Below are 20,261 nucleotides of genomic sequence, written 5' to 3' on the forward strand. Positions count from 1 at the left end.
GAGCCAAAGTGAATCATAAGTTGCTCCTGTATGATTTTTTCAAAAATCTTGCTCAGAGCGGGCAAGATAGAAATGGGTCTATAATTGCCAGGGTCGGTTTTACTACCAGACTTAAATAATGGCATTAGTCTACTATGTTTCATGAGGTCGGGGAAGATTCCCTTCTCTATGCAATTATTGAATATGATCGCTAACTGTGGGGAAATTATATGAATAATGTGTTTGACTATCTTGACAGAGATGCCCCAGATATCAGTTGTACTCTTTACATTTAAAAGATTAAAAGTTTTAGTGATATCTAAAGGAGTAATATGTTTAAAAGAGAAGTGCGAGTCACAGGGTGTCACGTGGGTTTTCAATATTTCTTCAGCCTCGGAGGGAGATGACTTTAAGTTGGCAGTTGTTGCTGAAGCTATATTACCAAAAAATTTATCAAAAGCTTCCGCTACATCTTTATCTGCAGATATCAAATTATCGTGAACTTTGAGAGAAAAGTCATTATCTCTTGGTTTTAGTTTACCAGTCTCTCGGTTGATAACATTCCAAGTTTCTTTTATTTTATTACTGGCGTTCCCTATCTTGTCCCGAATATAAAAAGACTTAGCCATGAAGCAAACTTTCTTAAAAATTTTTGAATACTTTTTTACATGCTCAATAGTGACGTTCCTGCGGTCGCCTCATCATAGACATTGTGAATCGATTGTGAAAATAAACAAATCGGCTAAATTGTGTTAAATTTTCATGGTGCTCAATAGCAAAAAGGTTCAGCTACTTACATTATTTTCTTTTATTATATTGTGCGTTTCCTGTAATGTAATCTAAGCTCCCCTCCCTTAGACTAAAATTTGCCCTCCTAGACAAGTGACAAAACGTAGCAGTTGAAACATTCTAAATCACTTCGCTCTGCCGTTTTTTGGTGTTAGTTACTTCACTCTGTGATGCGATTTTAAAATTACAACTGGCGATTCCGAATTCACAACTGAGGGGACTGAGGCTAATCGTGTTACTTGTGCTACAAGTGCGTATGGGCTTCATACTGATGCTTAAGCCATTAATTATTTTTCTTCCCGATTAAAATCTAATGTAATCGATAATCGCTTGAGAATCGTTAACTGGTATTTTCTAATTCGATAAAAAAATTACCCATCTCTAGTTTAAAACTGTCATCCAACAGCGCACGAAATATTATGAGTTATAGATAATGATACCATTACAGAGGCGACACTTCGTTTACGTTTAGTTTCTGCCTATTGAATTGGATACTGTAAGGAAACATCGTCATCATCATTTTAGCTACTGGACGTCCACTGCTGAACAAAGGCCTCCTCTAATGATTTCCACATCGCCCAGTTGATAGTGGCCTGCACCCAGCGTCTTCCTGCTATCTTCAGTCAGTCCATCTTGAGATTTTAGAAAAATTCCCACTCGTCACGGTAGGAACAAATCTAGGGATGACCCACGCCTTCACTCCAGAACCAATAAAATAACTGAAAGTCAGAAACTTTCAGTTATTTTATTGTCTCTATTGTTAACTATCTAAGTGGTTGAGTACACGTATAATAGCAGTGAGGTAGAAGTTACGGGACTATTCCCACCTCTCCTTTTCACCGCTGCATCTCCTGTGTAGCTAGCACCTAGACTAATTGATTTAAAGCCAAGGTATATCAGTTTTTAGGTAATGACTTAGTGCATCTAAAAATGTAAAACTTTCTAGTTTTTTGTAACATTGAAAAATCTAAAAAGAAGCATCATTTTTTTTACGTTCAAGTGTTTCTAAGAAATTTAAATGGAAGCTTTTGATGACAACGTATTGCTTACTTTTTCAGCTGTCGAACGAATCACTTTTATACTCATAGGTCCTGTACATCGGTAGATTTGGTAAATAAATGAATCCATCCGGACTCAGAAACTAAAAAAATTAAAATAGCTGTAATTTTTTAATACTGGATTTGTCGATTAAATTGATCATATTACTGCGCCCTAACGGGTCGGACACTGGTGACCAGACGCACTGTACAATTATTATAATTTTAGCCTATCTCGTGAGCTAGGTGTCAATAATTAGGGTGATTTACTAACTAACCAGTCGCATACGAACAACAGCAGTGAGATTCAAACAAGTTTGATCCATGATGCCGCACGACTATTGTGTGAGCCCACCCGTAACCCAAGCTTAAGTATTTAGCTTAACACAAGAGGCTGGACGGGACTATTAGTAATTTGTGCAATACAAAGTGCTTATAATCTTTAAAAAATCCTTTTTATTGCTGTATTTAACCTTCCTTTCGTATACTAATTTATGCGTCAGTGTCAAGTCTGCGATTTTTATTCTTTGAAATTTTCGTAAAATGGCTGCCGCCGCGGTGACGCCTTGTAATTAACAATTTAAAATTAAATTAGTGTTTTAAAGTGCATAAATGTACAACTTAATGGTAAAAAGTCATTCCTTGATTTTTACTTAATATGTATCTGGAGTTATTTGAACAGTATTTTCGTCTATAGGATGGCATATTTCAAAAAATAAAACTGCACTCAAGCGTGTTGTCACAGCAACCGCTGAGCACATACTAATTGAATTTCGGTCCATGGACCTATTTGCGTGCCAGAAACAGTCTAAACTCTGATTTTTAATTCGACGGAATTTTGACATTTCAGAAGTGTTGTCAACATTGAAACATTCCCACTAAGAATGGAGAGCATTTTCACAAATTAAAAAATAATCCTCTCTTGAATTTAAGGTTTCACTTGAAAAACTAAGGCTTAAAAATGTACTGATCCTTTCAAAATGGTCATTTGAATTTTCATTATCATATTATTGAAGTTACAAAAAAAATTGGGAAATTATTTTTCTATTACTGGACTCCCTGGCCAATAATCCATGGGTTACAAACCTTTTTTATGAAAATCCTTTTGTTAATAAAATTTAGCTTCATAAAATAATCAATTTAACAAGATGCCAATTTTATAATCCAAGTTGATTAAGATGACGATAATGATGATTGATGATCAATACATATTTTCGTTTATGTTAATATGTCGTTTTTCTGTGTTAAAAACACGTTTTTTTCTACTTAGTCTCTAAAATGTACATAATAATTAGTGAACATTTAATTCACAAAACAAACAATAGTTCATTCTTAAAAGTTGTACTTGATGAAATTTAATTTCATATTATTTATTATTAATTCAAAGTAAAAAAGGCTTATTACATCTGAATTGTCAAAAAATGACAGCTGTCAGAATTCCGTCGAATTAAAAATCGGACTATAGTTGACATGTCTTCTCTAGTACGTAGTACATTATAACTCAATGATTTCCTCCACCATTTTTCGCAGTTTGGCACCTCACGTCACACATCATTTTACCGAAGTCAGCCCTATGTCTTCGGCGCAGTACCGATCACTGACGTTTGTCAACAAAATGGTGCTCGACTCTTGAGACAAGCTAAATTACACCATATTGTTAACGACATTGAGCATACATTTTTTTAAATACCTTCGCGAAGAAAATCTTCTGTACGAAGTACTTATTATTATTCTGTGGTTATACATAAAAATCAGACTTACGATATAACGTAAGTAGAATTACAGTCTATTGAATATACAGAAAAAGCCACCGTAGAAGTTAGTTAAATCAGGTTTAGATAATTTTTAAACTATAGTTCGTTCGTGGTTAAAATTTGTTTATGTAACTTAATCCTCTCGGTGGTTCAAATTAATGTACATAATAATTATAGAAATGTTTATTACATCGTCTTAACATTATAAATAAAATACATACATTATCCGGACTACAAAATATTTTAAGTCTTATTTATAATTCCTATTAGGTAGCTACTTATCTATATTTAAAGTGAACTAAGTAAAATGTTTACCACCTAACTTGCGTTGCCAAAAAAATTGTTTTGTAAGTATTTAAATCACAGGTAAATTGTATTTCTAAGCAGTAAGAGTTAAGCTCTAGATCGTGCTGTTATGGCAGTTCAGTTAATATTCTTAATTGATACTAAAATGAACTATAATAGAAGATTTGGATTCTTAAAGCTTACACCAAAGTGGTGAGTTGACTTGCACTTAGAAAACTTTATAAATAAATTATATTATTGCTAGATATTACAATCACTTTTTTAAAATTAATTTTGAACGAAAGTCTATAAGAAACGAAGGGGATTTCTTTAAAAGTTAGTAAGATTTTTATCCATGCATCGCGTTTGGAAGTCACTTTTGTGAACTGAATTAAATAAGGGCAAAGCCGCGGGCAAAAGGTCATATCATCGTCGTCATCATTCCAGCCAAATGACGTCCACTTCTGGACAAAGGCCTTCTCCAAGGTTTTCCACAATGAACGGTCCTGCGCTGCCCGCATCCAGGCTCTTCCCGCGACCTTTACCAGATCGTCGAAAAGCTACTTAGTATAAAAAGCTTTATTTGTAACTTACAGTGTAAATGCAGAGTTTCCAAAAACCTTCCAGTTATCTCAGGAACAGTTGGATTTTTTCGCGGACAATGGCTATTTAGTTATAAAGAACCTAATTGACTTTGGATCGTTGAACAGCTATAGGTATGTTAAATCTTTATTTGTTACTAAAGGTGAGTTGAACCACCTTAATTTAACCGTAACTATAACAACAACCGTTGTTTTTGGTATGGAGATTTTCTTTTTCTTTCCCTACTATAGATACATCTCTGCGTTCGATCGCAGTATCGTAATCGCGCGTTTTAGCGACTCTATCGATGTAAAACGCGATTTCGCGACTGTTCAATTGATAAAACCAAGCTTGGTTGTAATATAAACATTTAATTTTAATTTTCTTCTTTATTTTTATAATCTTTTTGTCATTAGAAAACGCTTTAGTGAAATATGCGACGGTTCAGCACCTCGTGGAATAGTGACCATCGTCAAGGAACCGAAGTTGATCAAAGAAGCAAAGACGCTAGAAGATTGTGTTAATAAGGTGAGCAGCATTTTCAGGGTTCGTTGGTTTCAGCCAGAAGACGTCCACTGCTGGACAAAGGCCTCCCCCAAGGTTTTCCACAATGAACGGTCCTGCGCTGCCCGCATCCAGGCTCTTTCCGCGACCTTTACCGTTGGTCCACCTAGTAGGAGTGTATTTTCAGGGTACAGATTTTCAAAGATTTCAAATCTTAACTTCATCTAATTAAGGCAGTGGGAATGTAGTTCCCACCCACCTTATTTTTTTGTAAAAACTGAATTCTAATACCAAATATCTCTATTTGTGAAGGATAGGTAGGAGTTAGGTAGGTACCTATCATAGTGTACATTATTGAACTTGCAATCGTCTTTAAAGGTTATTTAAGATGCAAGTTTTCTTTACTACGTAGTATAAACAATGTCACTTTCCGCTATCTGTCCCTATGTATGCTTAGATCTTTGAAACTACGCAACGGATTTTGATGCGGTTTTTTTTAATTAATAAGTATAGTGGTTCAAGAGGTAGGTTTATATTTATATTTAGCACCCGTTCGAAGCCGGGGCGGGTCACTAGTTTAATATAAAAAAATAGCAGAATTCTTCCATTAATTTTGGCTTCATAATTTTGGATCATACTTATTTGCTCTCTGTATTTCCAGATGCAAGACATCATCGATGATGAGGTATTCGCGACGTACGTAGAGAACCCAGGTCTCCTGGACGTGGTGTCCCAGCTCATTGGTGACAACATATCTGCTGTGCACACCATGGTCATCAACAAGCCTCCTGGTACGGGTCGACATCCTCCGCATCAGGTAATTATCATCATTGTTATCATAATTATGTATTATCGTTCGTTCGTTCAGTCAAAAAATGTTCACTGCTTTGACTTGAGTGGCTGGTTGGACTCGTTGAACTGAGATCTAGTAAAGGGCGTTGTGGGAACCTTCAAATTCAAAATCAAATTGTTTATTACATGAAATACGGTAGGATGGAACACAAAATTGATGATGTTCAACATGTCTCGCCAAATTATGGCGTGTAACAATTGACAACAACCTTGAGAGGGCTTTCAATTTGGTCAATCATAGTAACAAAATACCTACCTTCCACATTTTGAATGGACGATATCCTTGCATCAAAGGAACACATCATCAGATCATTTATTAGTCTCCACTGCGGGATCACGACTCTCTCTAACCTTCAGTAAGAAGGTAGGATTTGTTCTACGTTCCCTACGCTGGCCAGACTGGTGGAGAACGGGACTATTCCCAACTCTCTTTCCCACCGCTGCAACTCCTGTGTAGCCAGGATCTACAGTTTGACAATCCAATAAAAACCAACCAGTGAAGGTCAAGTTTGTTTCGGGGGAAAGTTAAACTGACATTGGACCCGAAACGAAATTTATCAGAAGAACATAGACTGCTTGAGAAGGCATGATGAAGTTTTTTCAGATGTACTAATTATTGTTTTCATTATTTCCACCCCCATTTTCACAGGACCTGTACTACTTCCCCTTCAGACCAGCAGAGAAGATCGTAACAACCTGGACGGCCATAGACGAGGTGACCATAGAGAATGGATGCCTGTACGTCCTGCCTGGGAGTCATAAAGGCGACCTGCATAGACATGGGTATCCTGAAGTGAGGTCTCATAGTTTTGATTGATAACTAGACAATTAGACCATTACGCAGGTTGAGCCCCGACGCCACTCGATTATTGTGGTGAACCCACTATAGGGTACGGGACTATTCCCACCTCTCGTTCCCACCATTGCAACTCCTGTGTAGCCAGGATCTACAGCTTGACCGCCATAAAAACCCAACCAATGAAGGTCAAGTTTGTCCCGGGGGAAAGTTAAACTGTCATTGGACCCGCAACGAAATTAATCAGAAGAACATAGGAGTTCGAAATTAAGGTTCGACTTCCCTCCATTGCAAAGCGGATGACAGGTGACAAACAAAGGTTTAAAACCTTTAAGAAAATATTTAGTAATTTGTATGGCCTGGCCTTAATGATAATAATGCTGCCCTATTGTAAATACAAAATATTTTGTAAATACTGTCATTTCTTCCTTCAGTAATTACATCTAAATATTCCCAAATACTAGCCTTGTTGCACTATATTCGCCATTCCTTCATTATACAATCCACGACACTGGTACAGGCATTCTTTGCCAGTCAACTTTCAGACTAACCAAAAAAAAATTCGTTCGATTCACAGTCATCGATTTTTTCTAGAAATTCGATCAGTTATTCCACTGGATCATGGACGAAGACAAAGTAGCCCCAGAACACAAGCGAGTTGACCTGGTCATGGGTCCAGGGGACACAGTATTCTTCCAATCTGGTCTGGTGCACGGTTCCAGGCCTAATGTGTCAAAGGTAGGTAATTGGATCATCATCATCATCTCATAGTTAGCGTTAACTTGCAAACTTGGCGGCACACAGTAGCAGACGAGGCGAAGAAAATCGGTAAGACTTGGAGCGAGATCAAACGCGAAGCTCAAGACCGAACGCGATGGAGGACTATTGTGGACGACCTCTGCCCCATCTAGGGTACATATACATAGGACTTTTACGCCCGTATTCACAAACTATGAGATCTCACAGTGCGCGTGCACGCACAGGGTGACATACGAACCAATCATAGAGCTCTATTCAACGCTGTGCGTTCGATTTGCTGCTTCACTTAAGCAAGCATCGTTTGTTAATACGGGCGTAAGTCAAGTAAGTCTTGCAAAGAGCTGGTTCAAAGTGATGTAAATACATACAACCTGTGTCTTAGTTCATTCCACTTAGAACCCTTTTTATATTTACCAGGTTTACCGCAAAATCATATCGTGCCACTACGCCAGCGGTGACTGCCACTACATTGATTTAACTGGCACCATACAGCAGAAAATTGCTGACGAAATAGTTGCAGTATTTAAAAAGCGAGGCGTGGATCTCACTTATGAGGTAAAATATTTATAATTCCAGCATAAGGTAAGGTCATTTAGTCTCCACTGTCGAATGACGTCTATTGCTGGCCTCCTCTAAAGATTTTCACAACGACCGGTCCTGCGTTGCCCGCATCCAGGCACTTTCCGCAACCTTCACCAGATCGTCGGTCCACCCTCTGGTAACTTTTGCCTCTGCAAACCCCCCCCCCCCGTCACAAGTCCTATGGCACCCCCTGGTACCCCCCAGGATTTTTGGGGTAACCTCCCGATTCGAAGATTGAAAGACAATCGCACCCCCTCGTATCATAACATAGACCGCAGATTTGCCATGCAGATGTGCCAGTGAGTACTAATCTGCACGACTTGGACATGGGGCACACTGAAAACCAGCGCCGTGGCCTTCGTCACCGTGGGCCACGGCATATGCTGAGTGGGGTCCCGTTGCAGTGGGCATCTTGTTGGTGGATGGGTGGCACTGCTCAGTTTACTCTTGTTTTTATTTTTTCTTCTTCCATTATTATGTGCCACTGTCATGTCTATGTAATTGCCTGTATTTGTGTGATGTCCATTGTAATAAATGTGTCTTTCTTTCTCTTTCTTTCTTACTTGTGTCACCCCCTGATGCTTGGCACCCGGGAATCGTGTGCGGTCTTATTCTACTCCGCCACAATCACATGGATTTATATTTGTTTCAATTCTACAGAATTATTCCACGTTATTTGTACGCCTGGTGATATTAATCCTTAAATTTTTCACAGGAAATGTGGCGTCACAAAAGTAAACAAGTGAAACCTACAAAATCTAATTTGTGAATATAATTAAATAATTTGTTACATGAATATTAAACCATATTAAAGTGAATGTATTACCAGTGTGGAAAATAAAGCAATCTTATAATAATCCTGTATTTATTTGCTACGTTTGGACGTTAAATCACTGAAATTTTAGATGCATACGAGTAATTTGAGACGAGACTATTCCCACCTCTCGTTCCCAACGCGCTGCTGCAACTCCTGTGTAGTCAGGATCTACAGCTTGACCGCCACAAAAACTCAACCAGTGAAGGTCAAGTTTGTCCCGGGGGAAAGTTAAACTGTCATTGGACCCGCAACGAAATTAATCAGAAGAACAGGAGGAGTTTGGAGTTAAGGTTCGACTTCCCTCCAGTTTGAGACCAGAGTGAGACCCCGGGAAAACATAAGATAATTCGTTTTTTAGTCTAATAGCTTCCACTTGACACTATACTACACGGTTACCTGTGATGGTGTGTCTACTTTTGCGCAGCCCCTTAGTTGTTTGTTACCAAAGCAGCGAGGAGAGTTTTTTTTTATGCAGCAGGTATTTGACTGCAATCGCAGCTGATGTTAAGTGAGACATTAGATACCAATCATATTTCAGTATTGTATTTCCACATTGCCTTTCCACTCAGCTTAGGTTCGGAATCGGGAACCAATTGTTTATTTAAACTCCTCCTCTCCTTTGGTGGAATCCAGCCCTTAATGCCGCAATGCTACCCTACTGAGGGGTGGGCACGCGTGTCTCACGCCGATAAGGGTTGAATTTGTTGAAGGGCAATAAATGGTTTAGTGATTATTAGCTTTACCCGCGGCTTCGTCAACGTCAATTCATACAAAGTTATAAAAAATTATATATTTTTTGGAATTAGGGTTTTAAAAAGCGATTTATATGTCCAGTTAAATATCCCACTACTGCTTCGGGACAATAATGTGGGCCATTGCTGAAATGAAGTAGCGAAAAAACTTAATGGTGATTTTTCATGATAAAGTCTCCAATAATTCCTATAATAACGGGTTATTTTATAAATAACATTGTTGTTAATTTTTGAACGACAAAATTCTGTCAAAGTCCATACAAAGAACAGTACTGTAAGGGGGTGTATTAACTCAGCCTTACACTTATTCACAAACGATGCTTGCAAGTGAAGCCGCAACGCTATGCGAAGTCGAACGCACAGCGTTGAATAGAGCTCTGTGATTGATTAGTGTGTAACTGTATATCACTCCGACACTCAAGTATTCTCTATGAATAGGTTTTTGGTACCCTGTGCGCGCACTGTGAGACCTCATAGTAGTGTTTGTGAATACGGGTGTTAGTCAATCTAACAAAACATTGTTTTTCTTCAATGATTTATTCTGACGTTATCTGAAGATAGAATAAGCATAATGAATATGCAAGCAAAGCCGCGGCACGCGCCTGCTCATCCCTTGCATGGAGTGGGCAGATTATTTTCAATCAACTTGTTTGTGTTTGCAAAAGTGTTATTAATTTGGTATTAACTGGTGAAGGGGACGGCATGGGTGGGAAAAATGTTTTTTCTTTTTACCAAATACGAGTAACTACGAGGATTTTTTGTTTAGTATTCAAGTATATCCCGGCAAGTGACAGGTTGTGGGTGATTCACCATCATATCAGCCACAGGACGTTTACCGATGCACGTGCATAGGCTTCCCCCAATGATTTCCAGATTGCCCGGTTGCATCCAGCCTCGTGGGCAGGCCTCCCACTAGGTGGACCGACGATCTGGTGAAGGTCGCGGGAGGTGCCTGGATGTGAGCGGCGCAGGACCGGTCTTTGTGGAAATCGTTGGGGGAGGCCTTTGTCCAGCACTGGACGTCTTTCGGCTGAAACGAACGAACGAACGAACGATCCAGCCTCTCCCCGCAACCTTTTAAGGTCATCTGTCTATCTCATGCGTACATTTTCAACACTATCGTCATAAAGTATGGACTACGGGAGCTCTAATAGATACCAGCCACTGCAACTCATGTACAGCCAGGATCTACAGTTTGCCAACAGCAATACCGAACCAATGATCCAATGAATGGGTAGTCCCGGGGGAAAGTTAAACTATCATTGGACCATCAACGAAATTAATCAGAAGAACATAGGAGGAGTTCGAAGTTGAAATTGAAGGTTCGACTTCCCTCTCACCAGTGCAAAGCGGATGACAGGAGACAAAATACAGTTGAGGCTAGCGAGAGGTTAATGGTGTTATGTTTATTCTTGTCACAATTACATACGAGTAGTGTTATTTGTCGCATTGTGTACAGACGACGGCACATCAAGCTACTCTTGAGGCATCTTTATGTAGCAGTTATAGGAGCTATGTTGCTGTGAAAATGTATAATCTGATATTGTGATGTGGACTGTACCTACATGAGTACGCACATACCTATTAATTTGACGATTAACTTTAGCCTTCACCTCAGAGGCACAACAACCTTGGCAATGAAATCATGTACGTAATAACTCAACCACTTATTTAAAGTGGCTGACAAACAGGGGCCATAGACAGCATTTGTAATGGACTCTATCAAGTCTATGTTGAAATCACTTCACGGAGCGAAGTACCTACCTAATTATGTACAAAAAACTGCCGGAAAAAATCAATAAAAATCTCTTGTTATTTTGTCTAGGAGGGATGTCGTTTTAACTAGGTATTGGCTAGAGATGTGCCGCTGAGAAAGTTCTCGTTCCCGGCAATATTCCCAGTGAGAATATTCTCGAGAACCGAGAACGCTCCCGGGAATATTCTCAGTGTTCTCAACAAAATACATTTAGTTTTAATTTTAATTTTGTTGTTTACATGTGATATTATTTGTAATGTTTCGATGTTTTATTAACTGGGCGTTAAAACTAGTCGTTATAAACAAGGCATGAAACGTGTGAGTGAGATATTGCTGTCTTGCTCACTCTTTTCGTGGCAAACGCGTACCGCGGCTTTAGGACTCGGCTACGGTATTTGAACATCAGTGTGCCTCTGAGTTTTAAGGCCCTTGCCACCCTGGCGGATTGCAAGCGGATTCAAAGCGGATTCAAAGTGGATTTAAAGCGGAGTGGCGACACGACGGAGAAACGGCGTGAAAATATCGTAAAGCTTCCCAAAGGCTGCCCAGCCGAGCTGGATTCGATGATTGACCTTTTTTTCGAAGTTGGACCTACCTAACTTGACTGTTTGTCCCAGGTATACATTATTGTTAACAACCTCGAGTGTAGAGGCTCCACCTTTTAGAGGAGTGGGTGCAACACGGTCTTTAGACATGATTTTTAAATCTTGTCCATGTTCATTTTGAGACACACTTGTTGAGAGACTCTATTGAGGCCATCGAGCATTGTGCCTAAATCTTCCACGATCTCAGCCATGACTACGATATCGTCTGCTGTCTGGGTGATGTACTCGCCGTTGATATTTATGCTGAATCCGCTCCAGCCCAGAAGCTTGAAAACATCTTCCAGGGCGGTGGTGATGACGTCTCCCTGTCTCACCCCTCGCTGCAACTGGATAGGTTTCGAGTCCTGATCTTAAAACGGACTGTCACTGTGACGTGTTTGTACAAGCCTTTCAACACTTTAATGTATCAATAGTCAATTTGGCACAGTTGAAGAGACTGAAGCACTGCCCATGTTTCAAACGAATCGAAGGCTTTCTCATAGTTCAAAAACGCAAAGTAGCTGATTATACTCCTTGATCTTCCGTATAGTCTGCCTTTGCGTATATTATTATGGTATATGGTACTAAAGCCTTTTCGGAAACCGGCTTGTTCGGAGGGCTGAAAGTCGTCGAGCCTGCTAGCGTGACAAGCCGTAATGACTATCGAAAACAGCTTGTAGACATGGCTCAGAACCAAAATGGGTCTATAATTCTTCAACAAGGTTTTGTCACCTTTTTTGAAGAGGAGTATTACCATTCTTCTAAGTGTCGGATCAATCTAGCTAGCATGTATTTTCTATAAAATGTGTCAAATGATCCGTCAGACAGGCTATCTCCACAACTTATCCAGAAGTGGCGAAACAGGCCCTTACTAAGCGATTGTGAAATATGCCCTTAAAGTCAAATAAGAATAGTTTAAAAAACTAAAAACACGCTTTTAATTACTAACAGCACTAAAAAGCCAAAAATCATCAGGACCCTAGACATCATCTAGCATTAAAGTGCTCGAAAAGACAAATCCAACGAATCCAAACTCGATGAGTTTCCACCGTTTCGTTTAGGAGTTCCTATGGCTACCTCCTGACTCCATGATTAGGACACTGGACATTATCTAGCACTTAAAGATCTTGAAAAGACATCCAATGAACCCAAACTCGATGTGATTCCGCCGTTTCGTTTAGGAGTTCTTTTGGCCACCTTCCAGTCCCATCATCAGACCAGCTGGTACCACAATATTGTATTGTCATTTCTAATCTACATATAATTGCCAAGTTTCATGATGATACAAGACGTACGTAAGTGCGTGTAATTCAGATTCTAAGATTCCATTACATAGTTAGTTACGTACACGACGACCTAATAAGAACGTGTTAAAAACGAAAAAATGGACGGTTACATTATTTAATTACGTGTAAAAAGAAATTTCTGTCATCTTACATATCATTAAAACGACATTTCAAGACGAAAAAAATAAAATATAATAAAGGTGCAGTTGCCAAGAATATTGCCGAGAAAGTTCCTGAGAATATTCTCGGGAACACTGAGAATATTCTCGGGAACACTGAGAATATAGCCTTTCACTGCAAATAGAGTGTATTATTTAATATACACTTATCTGTTGACTTAATTTAATACTATTTTACTTGAGAAAGTTTGTTTATTTACATTTCATGAACATGATTCTCAACCTTTCTCACTTAGGAGAACGCTCCCGGGAACGCTCCCGAGAATATTCTCAGTTGAGAGAGCGTTCTCGGGAACGGCACATCAATAATTGGAACCTTAAATGCTCCTATATTGGCTAATTCTATATAAATATAAATATCCTTAAATAAATATCCTTGGACATTTTACACTGCACTGCGCTTCTAGTTCCAAACCAAGCAAAGCTTGTACTATGGGTAGGTATTAGATAACGGATATAAACATACTTTTTTTGTAAATACATACTTATTATACATAGAAAACACCCAGTCCAATACAAAAAAATATGTTCATGCACACAAATGTTTGTACTGTGCGGGAATCGAACCCGCTACCTCCGGAATAGTAGTCCATTTCGAACCACTACACCCGTTTGGCCGACTAATATGTAATTACAAAAACAAAATGTATTAATTTTGGGTCCCCTACGTAGGTTCCAAATACGTTGTAGCGACAAACGCTGTTGCGAATTTTTTTTCCACTGCCTCATACTCGTAGGATCTAAAGCTTATAATGGGCTCGAATGACTTACAGGGCAGATATGTACCATCCTAGACTGCATCCCACTTAATACCAGGTGCGATTGTGGTCAAATACCTGCCTTGTTATGCATAAAAAAATATTTAAAAAAATGACGTAGTCGCGAACGACTCTGTTTCGAAAAACGTTTTCACTGCCTCATACAAGTACGGTCGAATGTTTGTGATTTCGATTAATGGGTCTTTTAGTACAGAAAACCCAAAAACATACCTTCGCTTTTTTGTCTGTCACTGGGCTCTAGTCCTTTTTTGACGTATTAAATTTAATCTATGGCGACTCTCGGGCTTTAAACTATCGCTCGGCCTTCAGCCTCGCCTTTTTCTACGTTAGCTGAGCCCTCCTGCATACAATTTGTATGGAGAATTTAGTTGCATAACGAAAATGACTGACAGCTTGGCGGCCATCTTGGATTTCCAAAATATTGCATTTTTCCCTTATTCTGGACCATTTTCCTCGCCGAACCCCATTTTTACTTTTTCTCTAAGTTCACCCAGTCCCGTAAAACAATTCCTTAAAACCAACCATGTCCCAAAACTTTGAGTTCCCGTAACTCCCAGTGTTGCCAGGTCATCGAGCTAAAAATAGTCAAATATCATTAAGTTGACTTATTTGCAGGAGGCGTCATCCAAATTTCTGACCGGAAGTCGTTATTTCCATTTTTTTCATTTTTGGACGAAATCTCTCAAAGTATGGCAACACTGGAAATTTTTGTTTTTCCAAACGATACTCCTTGACAAACTACGTAATCGCTTCATACAACTCGACTTTCCCAAATGTTGCCAACTACCCAATAAAAATGCATTTGAAAGATCAGAAATCTGAAACTTTTTACATAATGGCCGCCCGCTTAGCCGCCACCTTGATTTTCCATAATTTCGGATTTTTCCCATAATGTGGGTCGTATAACCACTGACCACAGTAGATAAATCAAACAGTACGGAAGCTTCATACAAACGCTCGAAATCAGACTCACGCACACAGACGCACGCTTTACACGAGCTCTAAGCGAACCTCGCAGTCCATCCGTCGCGGCTGTCGCGCGCGTTGTGTTTTTATTATAATAATAATTTTATTGCATGCACTGACCGCTGTATTTTTAAAAACATGTCACGAGTGTATTGCGTAGTATACGGCTGCTTGAACTCGGCATCTTCAAAACCAGAACTTTCATTTTTTAAACTACGTAATAATTCTGAATTGTAAAAATGATTAAATATTACTTTTTAAATAAAGTGCTTACATCTGATTTTGTAATAGTTCTTTTTAAATTACGTAATTACGCTTTTTAACAATTTATGTGTTCTATTTGATAAAGTAATTTGCTCCGCACGCTTTTGTACTAAGTGAGTGATGAGTATTTAAAATGAGGCAATAGGTATGTGAAAGTAATGCCCGTTTTCACCATCAATCCCTAACTTTTAAGTGACCTCTATGGTAACATTATAACAGGAATTTTGTTACCATAAGGGTCACTTAAAAATTAGGGATTGATGGTGAAAACGGGCATAAGTATCCGGTATTTTATTTATGAGAATAGATCTTCTACCGGCCTCTAATAGTACTTAATCAATTTGTTCGATTATGTATTCGATCATTATAGAACCTAATTAACGTTTTATTTTTTTGTTAACTACTTAGTCAATTAATTTATTCCATTAGGTATTTGATAATTAAAAAACCTATATAAACGTTTTAATAAATAAGTAAGTAAGAACCTTATTAATTTTATAAAGATTATGAGTGCCAACCCTAACACTCAGTTGAAGTGTAGGTATTTAACTCGCCGAAAGGGCTAAGTTTCCGTACTGCTTTAGCTCATATATATATATACTGTGGTATAACCGACCAGACCCCATTTTCAGTTTTTTTTTGTGCCATAACTCCTTCTATCCGTCCTTAACTTTAAAGACACCCATGTCTTAAAAAATAATTTTTCCCGTAGCTCCCAGTGATGATGGTCGAGAGGTGATCGAGATGAAAATGGTCAAATGTCATTTGCATGATCCTTTTGCAGGAGGCGTCATCCAAATTTTTGACCGAAAGTCGTTATTTCTACTTTCGACATTTTTGGACCAAATCTCCCAAAGCATGGCAATACTGGAGAAATTTCTTCACCCAAGCGAAACCTCTTGACAAGACACACGACCGCCTCATACAACTCGTCTTTCCAAAATGTTGCTAACACCTCGAAAAATTAATTCCAAAATTTCGAAATTTTCAACTTTTCACAAAATGGCCGCCCACGCCGCCGCCATTTTGATTTTCTGACATTTCAGATTTTTCCTATAATCTGGGTCGTATAACCAACCACACCCCATTTTTATTTTCTTTCTGACACAACTCCTTCTGTCTGTCCTTAACTTTAAAGTCGAACATGTCTCGAAAATTTGTTTTCCCCGTAACTTTCAGTGTTGCCAGACTTTTTTGATAAAAATGGTGAAATGTCATTCGGGTCCCCAAACGTCACCAAACTGCATACCAACTTTATGGAATTTCTGGAAATTTCCATTTTCATTTTGTTTTTCCGTTTTTTTCTCACATTTTTTTAAAACACCTTGGCAACCTCAACCAACGATTAAAAAAGAAAAAATTCAAGATGAATAACAAAAAAGTTGGTGTCTCAAAAAAATGCCGCCATTTTGTTTTTTGGTTATAAAAATGTAATAAAGCTAGCAGTCGAAAAATCTAGTTTAAAACAAACATTAACAATTTTACCCCTCTCCCCTATAAATACTCCAAAAACACCCCTGATCAGTCAGTAAGTCAGTCAGTGGTAATCGAGCTTTATATCGGTCCAGCGAGGCCTGTCTACACGTTTTCCGTTCCGTAGTAGCACAGATAATATAATACGTAGTAGCCACTCGACAGATTCCTATTGTTAGTGCTGGACCTTGAACGTACTACAAATTGTAAGGAATAACTTTATTCACAGTATGTCAGTTAGTGATGCTATCGCTCCTTCATCGTACATTTCTGTCTCTACGTTAATAATGTAGAGACTTACTCATAGCAACACTTCAATGGTAACCAAACAAACATGTGTTACGATTACGACGCCCTGTTGTTAACCATTCAATGATAAGATATGATTATTTAAATGGGCGATGCCATTAGTTTGTGCGATATCACGGTGTGTGGTAGATGTGCTGACCCGGAGACGATTTCAAGGTAAAAATATATTTTGTTCAATAAAAACTCAGATTAAGGCACTGATTCTTGATCTGTGGTTAAAATATCCAACTGTATTTAATGACAAGTGGTTAAATATCAGCAAATTAGGGCTGAGTTGCACCACCTTATTTTAACCGTAACAATAACGAAACCGGTGTATTTTTTATGGAGTTTGACAGATTTTTGACACTTGTTAAAGTCAAAGTAAGATGATGCAACCCAGTCTAAGGTTTTTGAACGATGTTTAACTTAATATTTATTAGTTTACATTTTGTTAGTTAATACATATTTAATCATTTGTAACATTTACTATTGGGTATTTTAACTATGGATCTAAAAACTGGGCCTTAAATAAACAGGTTGTTTTATAGCATGTGAATTAAATCTTCTATGTCACAAGTATGACAATAGAGGTAGAAATTGTGTAGGTATACATTTGTTGAAGTCTAAAAACATAGTTTTTGAAACTTTCTGTCTGTTCTTTGCGACTTAGTAGTTACTAGATAAGGGACTATTCCCACCTCTCGTTCCTATCGCTGCAACTCCTGTGTAGCTAGGATCTACAGCTTGACCGGAAATCAAACCCAAGCAATGAAGGCCAAGTTTGTCCCGGGTAGTTAAACTGCCATTACAACTACAAATTTAAGATACATATAAAAAATACCCTTATGTCCAAAGGGTACTACAAGGTTCGAGACTAGGTATATTAATGACAAGGATGCGTGGTCAGTTCAGTCTGCACATATTTGATGTACTCGAATTTGGTTATTCTTACCGTTAGATAATTCCTGGCAATTAGTACTGAGTTTGTTCAGGCGTTTCTTCTCAGCACACTGCTATATGTTTGTCTCGAAGCGCTGGTAGGGCCCAAAAGATAAGGAGACATGTAAAGTGCCCCATAAGGGCTACCTTTTCTTTTTTATTATTTTCTATAATAATATTTTGACGTTCATAAGTGCCACTTGTGGTCTAAACTGAATAAATACTTTTTATTTAGATTTTTGATGATTAAGTAGTTAAAGTTATTCTAGTATACCTACATAGTTTAATAGCACTTAACATGTTTATTTTGTTCTACTCGTATGTTATTAACCTTGACATTAACCGACGTGATAATGAATGACTCTTTTTGTATCATTTAACTTTTATTTATATTTAGGTTGATAGTTACGTAACCGTAACTATAATAACCGGTATTTTTTGTATGAAGTTTGACAAACTTTTGACGTTTGTTAAAGTTAAAGTTAACGTAAGATGGATAGAATGCAAAACAAATGCCAAGATGAAGTATTTTTTTACCAACCAATTAGGGTAAACTGCCAGTCATTGGACACTTAAGAAAGTCATTGGACAGTTATTTACTGAATTAAAAATAGCATTTCTATTTCAACAACTGAGAGATTCCGAATGATGGAGATAAAAGGGCGTTTTTTTTTAAAAGAATAGGTATTCAATCACTGTATTTGAAGGAATATTCATTTTAAGAAAATTCAAGGGTTGTTTTGTCCAATGACTGGCAGCGTCCAATGACTGTCGGTTTACCCTATACCTATTTGTCTAGCTAGATAAACAAAATAGGTTTTTTGTTAGCAAGAGATTTAGATTTGCTACCATATTTATATTATGAACAGTGATATTTTTATTTTATTTTAAGTAGATTACTTAGGTATCGTAGTCGGCCTTATCAAATTATTAATGACTAAGCAGTTTTAGAATGAGATTGATTATAAAAATACCTTACGTGTGTCAATACGATTCGTGTTTGTGATTATTAATAATAGCTAATTATTTATGAATCTAATTGCAAGAGAAATTGTTATATAATAATACCAACTGAGTTGAGAACCTCCTCCTTTTTGAAGTCGGTTAAAAATACGTACAGAAAGATTAAAGTACTAAAGTTGCTAATCGGTATTGATTGGGTCAAGTTATAGTAATAGGTAGGCTCCGATTCTGCGCTGCTCACATCAAGATACTTCCCAGATCGTCGGTCCACATAGTGTGAGGCCCACCCACACTACGTCTTCCGGCCCGTGGTCGCCACTCGAGAACTTTTCTGCCCTAGCGGACATCAGTTCTACGAGCTATGCCCCGCCCACTGCCAATTCTTTCACTTCATCATTTCAGCCATAGGACGTCCACCGCTGAACATAGGCCTCCCCCAATGCTTTCTATGTTGATCGATTGGTAGCGGCTTGCGTCCAGCGCTTCCTGCTACCTTTATGATGTCGTCGGTCCACCTTGTGGGTGGACGTCCCACGCTGCGTTTTCCGGTACACGGCCTCCACTCTAGAGCCTTGCTGCCCCATCGGCCGTCAGTTCTGCGTACTATGTGCCCTGCCCATTGCCACTTCAGCTTGCTAATCCGTTGGTCTATGTCAGCAATTTTGGTTCGTATACATAGTAAAAACTCAATATTTCTCAATAACTCCTAGATGGTCAAGGCCGTGTTCAAGGTGGTACTGTTCCTGGCGGTGGTCTTCCTGCCGATCTACTTCTTGTTCCTGGCGCCTCCACCACCGTTGCCAGAGCTTGACCACGACGCCTGGTGGGGACCGGAGAACTTGAAAGCGAAGCAGGATACCAGCGTCAAGACGTTTAAGGTCAAATTTGATAAAGTGGTGAGTGAAGGGTTGATAAAGGATGCTATTAAACACTCTAAAGCTTCAACCATAACAACGCGTGCAGATCGCCATCTCCAGCGCGATCACGGCGCGATCATAGGCCAATGACAGGTCGCGCGGACTGTCATCATGGGTTGGTGATGGTGTACCAAACCCCTATTGGGTTATGTACCAAAAAAAGACAGGAGTCGGCTGCTCAGCAAGCGAGCAACTGCTCCTCGTCCCCATAGATTATAGTTAAGGATAGGACAATACGAAACAACATTATAAAATTATATAAATTTATTTTGTAACTACACACTAATAAGCACAAAGCACGCATTACACGACACTTATACAGATCTTTCAGACAAACACAAGTAGACTGTAAGTAGCTGACACACCCATAGGTTGA

The 20,261-nt window shown here is 38.6% G+C and overlaps 2 protein-coding genes across 4 annotated transcripts in view; both read left to right on the plus strand.

The window, feature by feature from the left end:
• The first annotated feature begins 3,957 nt into the window (after nt 1-3,957).
• On the plus strand, nt 3,958-8,776 carry LOC135083496 (probable phytanoyl-CoA dioxygenase). Of its 2 annotated transcripts, XM_063978258.1 has the most exons (8): nt 3,958-4,057; nt 4,441-4,560; nt 4,843-4,954; nt 5,592-5,747; nt 6,432-6,575; nt 7,173-7,316; nt 7,755-7,892; nt 8,635-8,776. In XM_063978258.1, the coding sequence occupies exons 1-8, from the start codon at nt 3,975-3,977 to the stop codon at nt 8,686-8,688; spliced, it is 951 nt and encodes a 316-aa protein (XP_063834328.1). In that variant the 5' UTR covers nt 3,958-3,974; the 3' UTR covers nt 8,689-8,776. The 2 variants fall into 2 exon arrangements, with proteins under 2 accessions (XP_063834328.1, XP_063834329.1); XM_063978259.1 differs by lacking the exon at nt 5,592-5,747.
• An 8,372-nt stretch (nt 8,777-17,148) lies between these two features.
• LOC135083494 (juvenile hormone epoxide hydrolase-like) overlaps nt 17,149-20,261 on the plus strand; it is a 118,369-nt gene continuing 115,256 nt past the window's right edge. For both annotated transcript variants that reach the window (XM_063978255.1, XM_063978254.1), the window contains exons 1-2: nt 17,149-17,240; nt 19,679-19,864. In XM_063978255.1, the coding sequence (XP_063834325.1) occupies nt 19,679-19,864 (186 nt within the window). In that variant the 5' untranslated portion in view covers nt 17,149-17,240. The remainder of the gene's footprint in view (nt 17,241-19,678; nt 19,865-20,261) is intronic.

Source organism: Ostrinia nubilalis, chromosome 23, assembly GCF_963855985.1.
Source record: "Ostrinia nubilalis chromosome 23, ilOstNubi1.1, whole genome shotgun sequence".
In the NCBI taxonomy this organism is placed as follows: domain Eukaryota; kingdom Metazoa; phylum Arthropoda; class Insecta; order Lepidoptera; family Crambidae; genus Ostrinia; species Ostrinia nubilalis.